This window comes from Gastrolobium bilobum, unplaced genomic scaffold, assembly GCF_033153095.1.
Source record: "Gastrolobium bilobum isolate Gb01-03AN ecotype WA unplaced genomic scaffold, APGP_CSIRO_Gbil_v1 utg26114, whole genome shotgun sequence".
Classification (NCBI taxonomy): Eukaryota; Viridiplantae; Streptophyta; class Magnoliopsida; order Fabales; family Fabaceae; genus Gastrolobium; species Gastrolobium bilobum.
Window position 1 is genome coordinate 228,514 of NW_026896896.1, and position 17,653 is coordinate 246,166.

General features: G+C 34.2%; 3 protein-coding genes across 5 annotated transcripts; 2 read left to right on the forward strand and 1 right to left on the reverse strand.

Annotated features, from left to right (window-relative positions):
• The first annotated feature begins 1,428 nt into the window (after positions 1-1,428).
• Positions 1,429-4,034, forward strand: LOC133302699 (inorganic phosphate transporter 1-4-like). The gene is made up of 2 exons (XM_061502509.1): positions 1,429-1,469; positions 2,215-4,034. The coding sequence occupies exon 2, from the start codon at positions 2,250-2,252 to the stop codon at positions 3,864-3,866; it is 1,617 nt and encodes a 538-aa protein (XP_061358493.1). The 5' UTR covers positions 1,429-1,469; positions 2,215-2,249; the 3' UTR covers positions 3,867-4,034.
• A 2,131-nt stretch (positions 4,035-6,165) lies between these two features.
• LOC133302701 (actin-depolymerizing factor) lies at positions 6,166-13,836 on the reverse strand. 2 transcript variants are annotated; one of them, XM_061502513.1, is made up of 3 exons: positions 13,828-13,836; positions 7,980-8,245; positions 6,166-6,577 (listed from the first exon to the last, which is right to left on the reverse strand). In XM_061502513.1, exons 2-3 carry the CDS (start codon positions 8,225-8,227, stop codon positions 6,427-6,429), a joined length of 399 nt encoding a protein of 132 aa, XP_061358497.1. In that variant the 5' UTR covers positions 8,228-8,245; positions 13,828-13,836; the 3' UTR covers positions 6,166-6,426. The 2 variants fall into 2 exon arrangements, with proteins under 2 accessions (XP_061358497.1, XP_061358496.1); XM_061502512.1 differs by lacking the exon at positions 13,828-13,836 and adding an exon at positions 8,531-8,661 and having other exon boundaries at positions 6,168-6,577.
• On the forward strand, positions 13,040-16,549 carry LOC133302700 (protein root UVB sensitive 2, chloroplastic). 2 transcript variants are annotated; one of them, XM_061502510.1, is made up of 10 exons: positions 13,040-13,131; positions 13,235-13,342; positions 13,440-13,528; positions 13,619-13,703; positions 13,995-14,054; positions 14,148-14,241; positions 14,350-14,447; positions 14,660-14,839; positions 15,808-15,930; positions 16,033-16,549. In XM_061502510.1, the coding sequence occupies exons 2-10, from the start codon at positions 13,247-13,249 to the stop codon at positions 16,456-16,458; spliced, it is 1,251 nt and encodes a 416-aa protein (XP_061358494.1). In that variant the 5' UTR covers positions 13,040-13,131; positions 13,235-13,246; the 3' UTR covers positions 16,459-16,549. The 2 variants fall into 2 exon arrangements, with proteins under 2 accessions (XP_061358494.1, XP_061358495.1); XM_061502511.1 differs by lacking the exon at positions 13,440-13,528.
• The last annotated feature ends 1,104 nt before the right edge of the window (positions 16,550-17,653 follow it).

The following is a 17,653-nucleotide window of genomic DNA, read 5'->3' on the forward strand; positions in this document are numbered from 1 at the left end:
ACGATGACATTATCGATCAGAAGCCCGAACGAACACAACTGAATGTCTGAAGAATCACACGGCAAAAAAATTTATTTAATTCTTTTTAATAAATTAATTACGTATTTATTACAATTTTGGAATTAATTACACATTTATTGCACAATAAGACGCCCATTTTGGGCTTCACCAATGACGCCTAAATTGGGTGTCATTCAAGAGGCAATCACGCCTAAATTTGGGCGTCACTCATTAGGTGTTGACACGTGTCATATTTTTTTCCCAAAAAAATAATAATTTAATTATAAAACTTCTTAAGACTATAACTTTTGACTAGGGTATTCAAATCAGGTAATTCTTTTTTTGATTCCACATAACTTTTTGAGATCTACGCAATGACATCTCATTTGATATTTTTTATTTCTCACAAACATAATTTAAATTTGCGAGAATGGTATCCTCACAAACATAACTTTTTCAAATTGATTTTTTAGTTTAAATCACAAATCAAATCTTTTTTTTGTTTTCCTTATTAATAACTATAGTATAGATGCACAATGCATAGAAAAAACTTATCTAAATTTTTTGACTCTCTATATATTTATAGAAAACGTAAGGTTACGATTTAAAATGCACATTTTCATCGATGAAACAACACATCCGTTCGACCATTAAAAGACACGTCAGTTCGACATTAAAAGACACATCAGTTCGACATTAAAAGATACATCCGTTACGTAAAAAGACACTCCTTTTCAGATCAAACTTCTTATTCATAAGATATAGTATGAAATGCACAGAGCAGTTCTTTAATAATTAATGATTATTAATAAATACGAAAATGAAAAAAATGGACGTTGATCAATTAAAGCAATTAAGCTAAATAATTAATTAAAAAAAATATTGTTACAGTTAAAAAATAACCTCTTCAATGATCGTTAAATGGACACACTGACATCGTATGTAATGTAGTAGTACGGGTTTGACATAATTGAGTTTAGGAACAGACTAAATAACACACGGTGGCAAGGCAAATAATTGGTTGTCCCAAGCCATTTGCTTGAGAAAGTCAATGGGTTAATTCTGTTGATGATTAATTTTATAAAAAACAAAATAAAACATCCAGAATTTAATGTCTGTAAATGAAATTTTATTTTATTTTAAAATTAAAATGAATTAACTTGGGAAGAAGAATAGTACAGGATACACATGCAAAAGAGACACAAAAAGCAGCAAACAGTAACGGAGTAACGGTTGCTAGGAAAGAGGGCAAGAGGGCTTGACTGAGCGAGCGAATAGAGTGGGGCATATGCGAGTAGAATATCTGGCCGTGGAACTGTTTTTTCGCTTCTCTTTTATGTTTGCCTATAAAAACTTGGTTACTCCCTTTGCCTTCTTTATGCTTCACCCCTTTACATGTTCTATCTTCCTCCTTTACACACACTTTAATTTTCATTCTCTACATTTCTACTAGCTTCTTTCACTTTCAGGTTAGTGTTAGAACCCCTTCTTCTCACTTTCCCAATATGTATATAATTTTTTTTTTTTTTTTGGAATTATCTATTCTGTCATGTGTCATCCCATGCATGCATCATGCTACTATCACTTGGTTTGGTAACATTTGTGTATCTTTGGATAGTGATATCAATCAATTGTGCTTACATGCAGCGGGTAGTGATAATGTGAATATCGTCTTTATTTTGGTGCAAGAGCTAGTTTATCTCATAGGAATTCACGCTTTTATTGTTTATTTTCCTGTTTCCTAGGCGTTTTCTTTCTTGAAAGATTTATTTCCTTCCCATGTGTATTTGTTCAATTCAATTTCTAGAACAGAGTTCTAGAAACTACGAGTGCCTACTACCAGTTTTTGTATATTGTTTGTTTTCCAGTTTTCGAGGTGTTGTCTTTCCAGAAGTATTTGTTCAATTTGATTTCTAGGACGGTGTTTAAAAACTATGAGTACCTACCATTGTTTTGATATCTGGGGAAACAAAGTAAAACGCTCTATTTTCTTTGTGTAGAATTTCAGCTTCTCACATCTTTCAACTGGTGGTATAATCATTATTGATAGGTTCTTAACTTCTTCATAATGAACTGGTGATATAATTGTATTTGTATTGGTTGATTTCACTTGATAACATGCTCAAAATGATCAGTTATGCTTAAATTCGTAATACTTCTAATAAAAACTCTTGACAAATATGTGAAATCTGCCTCTTGGTTCCACTTTTGCAGAGTTAAGAGAAACAAGTGATTTGGTTTGAGAAGTCATGGCGAAAGAGCAAATTCAGGTGCTAAATGCACTTGATGTGGCGAAAACACAATGGTACCATTTCACTGCCATCATCGTTGCTGGAATGGGCTTCTTCACCGATGCATATGATCTATTCTGCGTATCCCTTGTTACAAAGTTGCTAGGTCGCATATACTACCATGTTGACGGTGCAGCAAAGCCCGGTTCATTGCCTCCAAATGTATCAGCTGCGGTAAATGGTGTAGCTTTTTGTGGAACACTTTTAGGCCAGCTTTTCTTTGGCTGGCTTGGTGATAAATTGGGAAGGAAAAAGGTCTATGGCATGACTTTGTTGACTATGGTAATATGCTCCATTGGTTCCGGCCTTTCTTTTGGACATACTCCAAAATCTGTGATGGCAACTCTTTGCTTCTTCAGGTTCTGGCTTGGTTTTGGTATTGGTGGAGACTACCCACTTTCTGCTACCATAATGTCAGAGTATTCTAACAAGAAAACTCGCGGTGCCTTCATAGCTGCAGTCTTTGCCATGCAGGGTTTTGGAATTTTGGCAGGTGGTATATTTGCAATAATAATTTCAGCAGCGTTCAAGACCAAGTTTGATGCGAAACCTTATGAGGAAGATCCAGTTGGTTCAACTGTTCCACAAGCAGACTTCATTTGGAGGATAATTGTGATGGTGGGAGCAATCCCAGCTGCATTGACTTTCTATTCTCGGATGAAGATGCCAGAAACTGCTCGTTATACTGCTCTAGTGGCTAAGAATACAGAACAGGCAGCAAAAGATATGTCAAAGGTTCTGCAGGTTGAGATTCAAGCTGAACCACAGAAAGATGAGGGGGCACGGGCTAAACCATATGGTTTGTTTTCTAAGGAGTTCCTCAGACGCCATGGACTACATCTACTTGGGACAACAAGCACATGGTTCTTGCTTGATATTGCATTTTATAGCCAAAATCTCTTCCAGAAAGATATCTTCAGTGCAATTGGTTGGATACCTCCTGCAAAAACCATGAATGCTATTGAGGAGATTTATATGATTGCAAGGGCCCAAACACTTATTGCTCTGTGCAGTACAGTTCCGGGATATTGGTTCACAGTTGCTTTTATTGACAGGATTGGAAGATTTACTATCCAATTGATGGGATTCTTCTTTATGACCGTCTTCATGTTTGCTCTTGCCTTTCCTTATGATCACTGGACTCATAAGGAAAACCGAATAGGATTTGTGGTGATGTACTCCTTGACCTTTTTCTTTGCAAATTTTGGGCCTAATGCTACCACATTTGTTGTGCCAGCAGAGATTTTCCCTGCTAGATTCAGATCTACTTGCCATGGAATATCATCTGCATGTGGGAAGCTTGGGGCTATAGTTGGTGCTTTTGGGTTCTTGTATTTGGCACAGAACAAGGACAAGAGCAAAGCAGATGCAGGGTACCCAGCAGGTATTGGTGTGAAGAATTCACTGATTGTCTTGGGTGTGATGAACATTTTAGGCTTCTTCTTTACTTTCTTGGTGCCTGAGGCAAAAGGAAAATCTTTGGAGGAGATGTCAGGTGAGAATGAAGAAAATGATATTAATGAAGAAGCAGGGCAATCACGTTCTTACACCAACAGAACTGTTCCATATGCTTAAATTAAGTTCATCTGTAGTGTTGTTATAATAAAGCCATGCCTTCAATTAGGCTAGGGTAGCACAAAAACCTTTCCCTTCCGCTTTTTCTGTTAAGTTTTGTTCGGACACTATGTAGCAGGAAATTTGGAGCTGTTAGTTCTACGAATATTGGCAAGAATATTAGTTACATTTGATCTGAAACCATTATTGGAGTGAATAGTGCTTTCAAGTTTCATTTAACGACTGTGTTCTTCTTTTATTTCGTTTCCTTTTTGACTTAATTGTTGTTTCAATGTTTCTTTCTCTTAAGTCTAAGGAAAACGATAGCATGATATGAGGTATGTGCCTGATTAAAATATTACAAAAAAAGTTACAGTTGGATAAGTGTTAATATACAAAAATAAATAATAAATAAATGCTTATCTTCTAAATCTGTGAGCCCATTTAGATGAAGACAATATAACTTTGAAGTTGAAACTTATGACCCTAATCCTTACTAGTTGAGGTGCCCGTCTGTTTACGGCAGATGCTTTCAGCAAAATTTGACTTTCTACACTTCACATGCGTTCGCTTATTGAAACTATAAAATATTTATTGGGGAGTTGGATTGGCCTTTTCAATGTTATTATCTTCACTTTTGACTAACAGATGAAGCTAGTTTGACTTGTTAGGATTGTAGCATTAATTTATTATGATTGTTTGTAATCCTCATAAATACTATAATCGTAACACTAATCGTAACATATTAACGCTACAATTGTAACATGAGTTGTGGTAAATACAGATGAAGCTTTTTTACTTAATAGAATTTGTGTTCAACCAGTCTTTAAATGACTAACAGTCTTTTTTGTAATGAGCTATAGCTAAAGTTCTATATGCTTCATTCTACTAATTTTTCCATTACAACATTAGACATTTCACATTTGTAAAATATCCTCTTCATTAAAAACTTCAAGCCAGTATACCAACATCCTTTTGCATGCTTACAATCGTCAGCGTGATTATTTTGGGGTTAGTTTATTTTATTTTTTCCTTTCTCCTAGTCTATGCTGTTCCAAGCCTATTAGCCTAATGGCATGGATGATAATCATTAAGCCAATGTCTCTTGAATTTGAATTCTTTGATATTTTTGGGCTAACTTGTTATTAGATTAATCACAAAACCATGTTCTTACTTCATACGGTTCAAACAGTGAAAGATCTATGCAGTATTGTCCAGTGTCCGAAGATAATGAAAATATTTTAAATCCTGTTTGTAAGTTTATTATTTATGACAACGTTCATGTTCTCATTAGCCTTCCCATATAACTTCTGGACTCAAAAAAGACCACTTAATTGGGTTGTGGTGATGTAATGAATGACTGACTCGCTTCTTCACCAATTTTGGACCCAATGCCAAAACATTTTGCTTGCAAGGTTCTATGTAATTTCTTCAGCATCAGGAAGTTTGGAACTAGGTGAGTGTTCTTGTGCCTAGCATAGGACCAAGACAATGCCAAAACGGACGCAGAGTATCCCCACAATATTGGTGTTAAGAATTCACTCCATTGTTTTTCGTGTGATAAACTAGTTAGATTTTTCATCAGCACCTTGGTGGTTGCTGAATATCAAGTAAAGGCTTTAGAGGAAATATCTGGAAAGAACGAGGACCCAGAGGATATAAGATCAGCCAGAAACTGATAAGCTATGGCCTTTTCCATTTTACTTTAATTTTACCGCAAACAGTTTTTTTAGTCTCAATCAATTGCACAAGATTCAATCCTGTATTTCTCACAGACGATCATTATTTCCTTTTACCTTGTTTAGAAAGAGCATAAGCAAGAATGAGTGAAATCGTTATCTTACCTATAAACAACCAATACAAACCAAAAGTTTAAGTTATTGGATGAGGTTACATTAATGGTTTTATATATCTCTAACACTTCACGAGACTTATTTAATTATTAATTAAATAAGGACGGTGAGGATCGAACCGATGACACTGAGATTCTAATATAAAGAACCAATTTAATCCAAAAGCTTAAACTATTGGGTGAGGCTACACTAAGAATCAAACCGTGACACCAAAGCTCCGATACAATGTAAAAAAAACCAATTCAGTGAAAATTTAAGCTTTTGGGTGAGGATACATTTATATATCTCTAACATCACCAATGACTATCGTGCTTCACTGTAGTCTGCTCTGATAGGTTCATCATTTGTTGGTTATCGCTATGTGTCTGTTCTTTGCCACATTGAATTACTCATGAAGGAATCATGATAAGTTAGCTTTCAAAAGCAAATATTGATAAATGCGAGTTTTGAAATTACCTACGGATACTTTGTTAAAGTTATACCATGGGATTTAAATATTTAAGAAATCTGGTTCCATAAAGTCATGGTCATACAGAACAGTCAAGCAAACTGGAATTTACAATAGTAACTGCCAAAAACTTAAACCCATCAGCCTTCAGGTTCATATTATTTGAGGTATGTTTTTGTGACAAGATGGGCTTTGCACATGATAAAGCATGGAGAGGTACTTCATTGAAAGTAGAACCTGGTAGATTTTGTTAACAACATAAGTAACAGCATATAACATTTCAATGTGCACGGTCTCTGAGCACTTCAAGATCCATTTCTGTGGGGTCAGTAGCCTGGATTTCATAATGGACACCATCTAGCTCACGTCTTAACCTGTCTTTAGTCGTGGCATAGAGCATCTTGGCACGGATTCGAGATGTTGAAGGGGACCTAATCAAAATCATGCAATGAATAACTAAGAAAGATATCTCAATGGCAGTGTTAAGATCATAGCGATTTAGTTACAGAAGAACAAAGAGAGATGCCAAAGATTGTGAATATATTCTCTTGTGTATAATGACATGATATGATATGTTACAAATGACAAAATACTAACCCTTCTACTCAAACCATAATTAAACAAGGAAACAAATCATAAAATATATATAGATATATGGAAACTATTCCTAAGAGATAATTTAAGATACTCTAAACTATTCTATGATATAAACATGATATTATGAGATATCCTCTAATTATTCTAACAAGCTGAATCATAGAAAAATAAATTGACTAGGAGGCACGATGTCAAGGATGGAAACAAATAGGTGAAAGCTGGTACAAATAAAGAACTCCAATCCAAGTTTGTCCTTCACAAGAAGGAGATGAGGAAGACTAAGTCCAAGTGAGATATTTCAGATATGCTTCAAATAAATGATGGACAATATGTTGTTAGGAAGTGGTAACCGAAGATGCCACTAAAATACGAATGGACAATTATTGGTCAGTGTAGTCTTTGTGTAGACCATCAGCTCAAACAATGCAATAAATAGAGTACTAAACCAATTCAACCAGAAAAACAATTAAGTTTTATTATCCATAGTTTTATTTGTACTAACTTTTCTGAGAGGCAAAATAAATAAATCAAGGAATAACATGCAATTCTAGCTGATGAAGTAAACATGCACCATGGAAAAGAGCATTTCCTCAAGAGCCCAACATCCTATTTGAGGACAATAAATTATCCCCTCCAGTCTTCAGAAGAAGATCATATTTAAAGGGACATTCTGAAATTTGTAACTAAAGAAAGCAATACTACAAAATAGCAAAGCACGCAAAGCTTAATCTCATTCTAGCCAGTAATACTCTATATGCAACTGATAGAGGATGCCCCTGAATAAGTTGATGTCTAACAGCAGCAACCAAATTGGAAATGGGGCAATTTAAGTTGCATGGAGCAAAATATCAAAATACTACATTTACAGGCAGCCCAATCATGTAAAAAAATTGTATCTAGACAACAGCACAAGAAATTTAGCCCAAGACAATGAAACAATAAACATATAGCTCCATGACCAGAGAAAGCACAAAGAATGACACTAAAGCATTGCAATATTTACATAAGCTTAAAATAATTGAATGGAATGGTGATTTCGAAACTGCAAAAAATATGTTCATTGCGTACAAATCTTATTTGCTGCAGAATTTGCTTTTTTGCACAAGAAAATGCATATTAGGTATCATGTCTTACAAGCATCTTGGTGCAACAATACTTTTAATTACAGACAAAGTTAAGAACTTTTTTTTAAATAATAATAATCAAAATAGATAGAAAGATCCTGAACAAACTAACCATGCAATGAAGAAGATTTTGCTCTTCTGACAATTCTCAGAAGTGACAAAATCAAAGTCAAACACAGCATATCTGCAATCATTCTCAGGCAAAGAAGCAGTGAAATCATCATAGCTCTCACCAGGACCACCAGTCTTCTCAACCAAAACCTCCCTTTTCTTTTCATCAACCTTAAAGATCACATAACGATAGACCTTCTTTTGCTTCAACTCCATGAAGGTCTTTTTGGTGTGATCAGCAACACCCATGCCTGATGTAGCATTTGGCTGGAATTCAAACGCATCAGGGTCAAAAAATCTTTTTCATCGTAAACTTAATTTTGAATTCGAATGCACACACAAATATTCACAAGCCAAAGGTTGCTTTAAAGTTAGCCAAGTTAAGATCAATGCAATGCTCTTACGAATAAGAAACAACAGTGGAAAATTAACAATACCAAATAATGAATGATGTGCTCTACAAAGTAAATAAATTACTAAAATGGTTCAAAGAAACAGAAAATCACATTCATTATATGATATTCAACAACAGAGTTAGATAAAGAATGTTACCCGTCCTACTAAAGACATTGGCAAACTTGGATTTGAAGAAACACAAGCAAAGAAAACAAGGTATATAGAATGGAATTAAAGTATGCAGTGTAATAAACAGAAGAGATTTTATAAATAGTTAAAAATTCAGAAAAGAAAAGAAGATAGATATGAGATGGGGCGGTGCGTTGTAACAACGCTAAGTAGAACTTTATGTTGTCGGGGACCGTGAATCCACCACAAGACAAAGATTCTCCACCGTCCACGACCCCACTTTTGTCATTGCTTGCGTCATCCCTTCAACTCGAATCGCCGCGTATATTATTTATTTTTTCCCAAATTTTTTTTGGGTACAATTTATTTTTGAGTTTCTGCTAAATTAATTTTTTCAATTATCTTTTCAACAAAATCCAAAAAGATTACCCTAATTCATTTCTTATTTTATGATATTCATTTAAGTTTAATATTAGTGTGATGGGGAGATCGTCAATCATCTTTAACTTAAAATCGTAAATTAACTTTTTTATTTTATTTCATATCAGATCTCTCATCTTTATAATTATGGGAATCAATCAGAGTCTAATTTCACTTTTGTAACGCTCGACAGCTTCAAGAATCAATGCCACATATTAACACGAGACTTTTCAGTGTGTTTTTTTCTCACTGGCACACTTCTTGGGAAAAAGCACACTGAAAAGTCTCGTGTTAGTATGTGGGGATAGTCATTGATTCTTGAAGCAGTCGGGCGTTACAAGTGGTATCAGAGCAGTGCCTCTCTTCCAATACGGTGTGGTTCGAGGACGAACCAGACGAAAGCTGGTGGGCATGTAATATCCCGGGCGCTAACGAGGACGGGGAGTGATTGTTGCGAAAGTGCATGGACAAAGCGACGTGAGTGCATGAATGAATCAAATCAACATCCGAAAGAGAGGAATGCCAGATACTGAACTGGTATGAGACAATACAGTTTGGGATAGCTTATAAGAGTTAATTGGTACTACCTATACTAACAAGATGCATCTGCTTTTCGGTAGCCCGGAACGGAAGGACTCCACAGTTAAACGTGCTTGACTTGGAGCAATTCTGATATGAGTGACCTCCTGAGAAGTTTTCCCAGAAAGTGTGCGAGTGAGGAAAAAACACACTGAAAAGTCTCGTGTCAGTATGTGAGGATAGTCATTGATTCTTGAAGCGGTCAGGCGTTACAAGTGGTATCAGAGCAGGGTCTCTCTTCCAGTACGGTGTGGTTCGAGGACGAACCAGGCGGAGGCTGGTGGACATGTAACATCCGGGGCGCTGACGAGGGCGGGGAGTGATCGCCGGTGCGAAAGGGCATGGACAAGGAGCGGCTCCTGCCAGGCTTCCAGCGACGGGGGGGGCATGAATGAATCGAATCAACACTCGAAAGAGAAAGATTCCAGAGACTGAGCTGGTATGAGACAATACAGTTTGGGATAGCTTATAAGAATTAATTGGTACTACCTATACAAACAAGATGCATCTGCTTTTCGGTAGTAAGCGTACTTGACTTGGAGCAATTCTGGGATGGGTGACCTCCTGGGAAGTTTTCTCAGAAAGTGTGCGAGTGAGGAAAAAACACACTGAAAAGTCTCGTGTTAGTATGTGGGGATAGTCGTTGATTCTTGAAGCGGTCGGGCGTTACAAGTGGTATCAGAGCAGAGCCTCTCTCCTAGTACTGGTTCGAGGACGAACCAGGCGGAAGCTGATGGGTGACCTCCTGGGAAGTTTTCCCATGAAGTGTGCGAGTGAGGAAAAAACACACTGAAAAGTCTTGTGTTAGTATGTGGGGATAGTCATTGATTCTTGAAGCGGCCAGGCATTGCAACTTTAAATTTCTTAGAGATTTTAATTGGAAATTAGTATTTTTCTTTCTTTCTTTTTACGAATTGATTTTTTTTCTTCCTCTTAATTTGTAAAGTTGTGTTTGGATTAAGTAATCACTCCTTTGATTAGATTCATTAATAATTTTCTATAAAACAAAAATAATCAATTGAAGAATGAATTGTCTATGCTTTTGATTTATGATTAGGCCTATGAATTCTTGTTGCTTCAATTTTTTTCAAATTTAAAAAATACAAAATTGATAGTGCTCAGAAAGTAGCAAAAATAAATAAAAGAGTCTTATGATATTATTATTATTATTATTATTTTGGTAAACATGATATTTTAAATAGTTAATAAAATAATAAATAAAAACAAAATATTTAATATTTTTATAATGTTAAGAAGATTTAAAGATCGGCTTAAGCCATATAAGTGATATAACTATCGTACAGGGGCAATCAGTCATTTTGACCTCAAATCTTCTAATAAAGAGAAAATGAAAAGTAAGAGAACCTTTTCTGACGGGGAAGGATTATATTTATAAACTTTTTTGTTTACAAATTTTTACAAATTACACTATCTTCTCCTGGTAGAACATTCATTTCATTATGTTCTCAAGAACATAGTATAATTTGTAAAAATTTATCAAAAAAATTTGTAAACAGATACTTCCCTTATTCATTAACCATTTCATATATATTTTCTAAAAAAAAGTATGTTGAAAAGCAAAGCAGAAGTGTAGAACAACACTTTAGGGTCAATTTCCTTTATACGACTATCGAACAGATCCTGCAATGTCGGCAACTACTAATGGCATCTTTGGTTTCATGTTGAACTCATTCAAAAACTGCCTTGAACTTGGATATAATGCTTGATGAAACTCAATAAGCTAGATTCCTGATAAAATATTTGACTTTTGTATCAATTTAATAAAATTTTTAAAAGTTACAAGGAGGAAAGATCCGTTTACAAACTTTTTTGATAAATTTTTACAAATTACACTATGTTCTCTCGGGAGAACATAGTGAAATGAGTGTTCTCCAGGAAAAGATACTGTAGTTTGTAAGAGTTTGTAAATATAACCCGCCCCTGATGAATAATGATGAATGTCTGATTTTTAGGCGGAATGCCCCTGCTCTTACTCTTCGCTACTTTATTGAGGCTCTTCAGTTACCTTAAATCCAGAGGAATTCATATCATTTTGATTTATGCAAGGAGGGAGCAGCTTAGATCAGCCACAACTGACAACATTATCAAGGTTGGTCATCATGGATAGACTAGTCTTGTCTAGAGGTTAGTTCAATCCAACTCTTCCTCTCTTCATCTCTCACTACTGTGGTTCCTCATTCCATAACCAATGTACTATGTTTCCTAATTTTTCATCTATAGTAAATGCATTACTTGTTTCCCATTATAAACTTATAAAAAGGTGCACTAGTGTTTAAGGAATGAATTGGCAATTAAGCAGAAGCCAACTAGCTGATCCTTGTAACATAAATTTGGTAAGTTTTAATGCTTCTTAAATTTTTATTTCTCTTCTAAACATAAATTTGAAACCACTATGGTAAATTCTAAAAATCGTCAACATCGAATAACAAATGACTAGCAAGGGGAGTTTAATTTTATTTTTTTTCAAGATTTACTCATCCTTGTGGTTGTTATGTGTTGGCAGTTTCACATCCAGGCTAATATTAATTTCAAGCACTGAAAAGTCAATCTAATGTCTACCAAAACTTGTAGAAAGAAGGGTTACTTGAATAAATCAATTCAGATAGATATATTGTTCTTACTACAATCAAATAGCTACCCTTAGATTCTCATGACCATTTCTCTGTTACATCAGGAGCTCAAGTCAGGTCACAACTTCATGTGTGCTTATGTTATATCAAATGAATGAGCATATTTTTCTTGGCATTTGCAACTTGCAAGTTTGAGACTTGTTTGGATAAGAAAGTAATTCTTGCAGCCAATGGTATATCTCTAATTCTTCCACTTCTTGATTACTCTTAACACAGAAATTTGGGAGACTCATAAGTCTGCTTTCTTTTCTCTCAGCAAGAGCCAGAAGGAGTACTTGAATACCTCTTAAGGCCTAGAAGGCTGGAATGAAGATATACCATCAGCTTCAATGAAAACTTATAAATGATAAAAAAAAATTTCATACCATTTTTCCTCTAAATAATTTATATTTGATATTTTTTTTTAAAATAATTTTCTTTTGTGGAGGGGATAATTGTCTCATTCCAAAATGAAAATATACCATCAGCTTCAATGAAAACTTTTGATGATACTACAAGATGTTTTACTACTCAATTGACTCTCATTAGATAATAATTTATAATATCATTGAATTTTTTATATTAATATTTTAAATAGTCATATTTTATAATGTGTTTATCTAATTAAAGGTTCTTTATCTTATAATATATAAGCAAATGAACACATACATATTTTAGTATTTGAAATCTTTATTAAAATGATCGAGTTACATTTTTTAGTTTGTTATTTGCTTGTTTAGAAATGTACAAAAAAAAAAAACCCTTAATAAATTATTTTGTATAAATGTATTCAAAAATAAAACTTTTAATCAAAGTTTGTTATAAAAATGTTTATTGTAAATTCAAATAAACTATTTATTGAAAAGTTATATATTAGAGACAAAAAAAAGAGTATAATTTAAGCGCTCAAATTTAAGCTCCAGTAGTCAAGCATGGTGGATCCCCTATTCCGTTGCGTTCCCAAATTGATGTTTCAAGTTCCTCACTCTCGATTTGCTGGTATGTACCCTCTCTTCTATCTCTCTCTCTTTTCGCTTTTTATTTATTTATTTATTTATTTATTAATTTGGAGTGGGTTGTGTTCAATTTTTGAAAACCATAGGAGAATATTAAAATGAAGAAGAACGAAGGTGAATCTCACGTGTTCTGGTTCGAAACCTCAGACTCTGTTTGTTGCCGACACCAGTTTGAATCCGATGGTCAACTCACCGTATGTTTTCATCTCTTCTCTTAAATGGGTATTCTATTAGTATCTGAATGCAACAGATTGGGAATTGGGTATCTGAGTCCTTTTGGTTTCTCTTTAGGTAAAGCTTGTTGATGATTCCAGACCCTTATACAAAAGGGTTGTTGGGTCTTTCATGAATAAATTTTTCCCCTCGGGATATCCTTACAGGTTGTTTGATTTTTTCCTGAATATATGCTGTTTAGTTATGGCTTAGACAAACTAGTTCAATGACTCAGATTTTCAGTGTTTCCTGTGCAGTGTGAATGAAGGCTATCTTAGATACACACAGTTTCGAGCAGTGCAACATGTTAGCAGTGCAGCACTGTCAGTGCTATCAACTCAGGTCTCCTTCTGATAAATGGAAAATCTCAGTAAATAATGTAACCGGATACAAGTTCTTGTCTTTGACTTGGAAAATAAAACTTGATTGCATGACAACTGTGATATAAAATTCTCTTAATTCATACTTGATTTATTCCTTGCACATTATAGATATAACAATATACCAATCTGTGGGATACATTTTTTGTTGAGTGTAGTAATGTAATTTTTTATTTTTTTTTACAAATGGATCCTTATGGAATAATTGATTGTTAAGTGGGTCTCCTTGGTCTGTATGCTTATTCTTCTGCAGTCACTGCTTTTTGCTGCAGGGTTGCGGCCCACTCCTGCACAAGCAACTGCTGTTAGTTGGGTAATTTTATTCTGATTTGTAATTGGCAATTTCTCAGATCAGTAATAGTGAGATCTGTTTAATGTATAACCTGTTTGTCCTGCTGACATCCAGATTTTAAAGGATGGAATGCAACATGTAGGGAAGCTAATATGTAGCAATTGGGGTGCAAGAATGGATTCTGAGCCTAAACGTTGGAGACTACTAGGTTTGCATTTGGGCTAGGGCTTTTCTTCCCCCCTCTCCCCTTTTTATATTAGCTCTTGTTTGCTAAGTTCTCAAGTTGTCTGACTGTTATTATTTTTTCATTTTACAGCTGATGTGCTCTATGATTTAGGCAGCGGCTTGGAAGTGCTTTCTCCATTATGCCCACATCTTTTTCTTCAAATTGCAGGCCTAGGAAATTTTGTGAAGGTTTATATTTTTATTGAGGTCTTCAAAAATAATTTCGTAATTTGGCATTTGTTTGTTGCAATATAAAGTTGATTCAGTGCTAATTGTTCATTCAAGCCCATGTATGTCGTGATAGGGGACTTTAGCACCCTATTCTAGATTTCTAGTGAATTTGTTGTGTCTTATTTGTTTTCAGCTATTAACTTCTGTTTCGGTTATTATGGAGTCAACAGGGGATGGCAGTTGTTGCAGCAAGAGCAACAAGATTGCCTATATATTCTTCATTTGCTAAAGAAGGAAATCTCAGTGATCTATTTGCTAAAGGGGAGGCTTTTTCAACTCTCTTTAATGTTATTGGAATAGGAGTTGGAATTCAATTAGCATCCACTATCTGTACATCAATGCAGGGAAAGGTAAGAGATTATATTTGTTTGTTCTTGGGCTTTCATGTTCATTTTAATTTTCAGCTTTTGACTTACACAATTAGTCTGTGCTAACAATATATGTAATGTTTATCTTGGTTATGGTTGTTACTACTAGAATGCATGAGGATTGAAAGATTATACATTTTATGAAAACTTTTGAAGGTGCTTACACACCAATTCACCAGGAAAAAAAGGAGATGAAAAGCAAAATGTTAATTCAAGATAAAAATGGGTAGCAACTGGAGGACAAAATGTATCTTTTAGGAGAGATCTTTTGTTAAATTGGACTATGTATCTTGATATGTTTTATGTCACCCAGGTTTAGATAATCTTTTAAAAGAAATCATGATCCAAGCTTCATGATTATATTTCTAGCTAGCACCAACAAATTGAGGTTAAGTCTCGCTGGATAATGTATCTTCTTAACATGACAAGTTTGTATAGCCTTCGGTTTATTAATTCTTGGGCTCCATCACAAATATTTGGGTAAATTACACTTTACTCCCTGTAGCTTACCCTTTTTCAATAACCCCCCTCAACTTTTGTGTCACTTAACCCCTCTGCTTAACTTTGGTTTAGCTTGAAAACATTAACTTTAATGGCAGTGTAATATTTGCTCAACCTTAGGGGGGTAATGTTTAAACAAGTAGTAACTTTAGGAAGAAAATGTTAAATCACAGGAGGTTCAAGAGTAAAATAAACCATAACTGATGGTAGAGTTAACTGAAAAGTTAACGTTTCGTGGTAAATGTTCATGGAGTCATGCCCAAGGGCATATACGTGGTACATATTCTTTATTTGCAAAATCAGAGCCATTACTCAAAATATGAAAGGAAGCAAATATTTTTTTTAGGTCACCTTCTAGAGAAATAACTAATCATGTGGCATATTTTAATGATAAATATACATTGTATTGATGATTCCTAACTAATGGATTTTGAAACATTTTTTGTCAGTTTGTTGTGGGTCCTCTCCTTTCAATTATACATATATACAGTGTGTCTGAAGAAATGAGAGCAACTCCTATAAATACCTTGAATCCACGGAGAACTGCAATGGTTGTAGCTGATTTTCTCAAGGTCTGGTTTGAATTATTGTTATAAATGAAAACTCTCTTGATTTCCTTTCTTTATTTGAAAAAGGTGAAATGCTGTTTGAGTGTTAATTGAATTCCAAAGCAGGCAGGAATTGTATCAAGCCCTGCTGATCTAAGATACAGAGAGGATCTGCTGTTTCCTGCGCGACTCACAGAAGATGCTGGAAATGTTAGAGTGGGGAGGGCTTTGCACCAGGTTATTAAGCCTTCTAGGTTTCTTGAATTAAAACAAGTATTCCCTAAGGAGAAGTTTCTTTTAAATCGTGAGGGTAAATGCATTGACATGGTATTGGAGCAAAATGCTAGTGGTGAAGATGCTTTGAGAGGGTGGCTAGTTGCAGCATATGCTGCACAAATTGAGAGTTCCTTTCATGAGTTCAGTGCTAATGTCATGCAAGAAGCATACGAGAAAATGAATGGTGCCTTTCCTTTATTTTTAAAAGAACTACAGAACAAAGGGTGGCACACTGATCGTTTTCTGGATGGCACTGGGAGCAGATTTGCATTCTAGTGTTCAAATAAATCCTATATTGGCTTGAATACATTTTAACCATTCTTTGAGAGAAATTTTAATGGACTCTGGCTCTATTAAATCCAATGGTTCACATTACTTAGCTGAATTTAACTATATGTTTTAACTATTACTTCTTAAAAAATAATATTAGATATTAAAAAAAAAATTGCCTCGTGAATCTGTAAAGAGTCACAATGGCGTTTCTCTGCACAAATATAAAATTTAATAGTATTTGGTCCATGTCTAATAGCTTTAGACTTAGATGTCCTTATTATTTTTTCTTGACATTCATTTTTCAAATAAGAGAAATAAAAAAGTACCAATGAGTAAATGGTGCGCAGTCAGAAAAAATTGGTAGATTTTAATGAAAATTTATCAAAACTGTGATTGTTAGATAAGTCGTAGAAATGAGGAATAATAGAGTTTAATGCATATCAGTAAAAAATTATTTACACCATCATCTAATGATCTATTGAAATATTATTAAAAAAAGATAGACATCCCAAGTAAAGGTTGTGATTGTTAAATTTATTTTAATAATTTGATAATAATAGATTAAATAATTAACAAATATTTCTACCTAAAGTTCCTACATAATATTAAGTGCAAAACTCTTATATAGATTTAAAAAAAAGGATAAAATATACAGAATTATTAATTGTATATGAGTTTGTTCAAACAAAATGATTGCAACTCACACTCAAATACTTTCCATTCTTCAAGGAAAAGTGTATCCTTTTGAATGCTAATTGTAATATATATATTATAAAAATATTTCTCAACCTACTTAGATATATTTATCTTTGGTCACACCAAAATTACGTTATTTTATTTATTTATTTACTTATATTAATTGATTCGCCTTTGAATGGTTATGATTTCATTTTTCTCTCTCTTCCTTTATCACCATTGATCTATCTTTGTACGGTTATAATTTAGTGGTCGGAGATAAAGTTATCTCAATCAGCTTGAGAAACGATAAGCCATATATGTATATATATATATATATATATATATATATATATATATATATATATATATATATAGAGAGAGAGAGAGAGAGGGGTAGAATCCTTTGACACCAGTGTCAAATTTCAAAGTTGAGATCTCATCTGATAGCCGTTAGATAAAAAAAATCACTGGTGTCACATGCTTACAAATCAGAATCATTGATCTTTTTTGATCTAACGAT

What these genes read in the sequence shown, in the direction of transcription:
- LOC133302699 (XM_061502509.1), top strand. Translation starts at nt 2,250, where the DNA reads ATGGCGAAAGAGCAAATTCAGGTGCTAAATGCACTTGATGTGGCGAAA.
- LOC133302701 (XM_061502512.1), bottom strand. An exon ending in AAAATCTTCTTCATTGCATG is followed by an intron (nt 6,578 to 7,979) that starts GTTAGTTTGTTC and finishes GATTTTGATTAG; the next exon opens with GTCCCCTTCAACATCTCGAA.
- LOC133302700 (XM_061502510.1), top strand. Translation starts at nt 13,247, where the DNA reads ATGAAGAAGAACGAAGGTGAATCTCACGTGTTCTGGTTCGAAACCTCA. An exon ending in GCCTAGGAAATTTTGTGAAG is followed by an intron (nt 14,448 to 14,659) that starts GTTTATATTTTT and finishes TGGAGTCAACAG; the next exon opens with GGGATGGCAGTTGTTGCAGC. An exon ending in GTACATCAATGCAGGGAAAG is followed by an intron (nt 14,840 to 15,807) that starts GTAAGAGATTAT and finishes ATTTTTTGTCAG; the next exon opens with TTTGTTGTGGGTCCTCTCCT.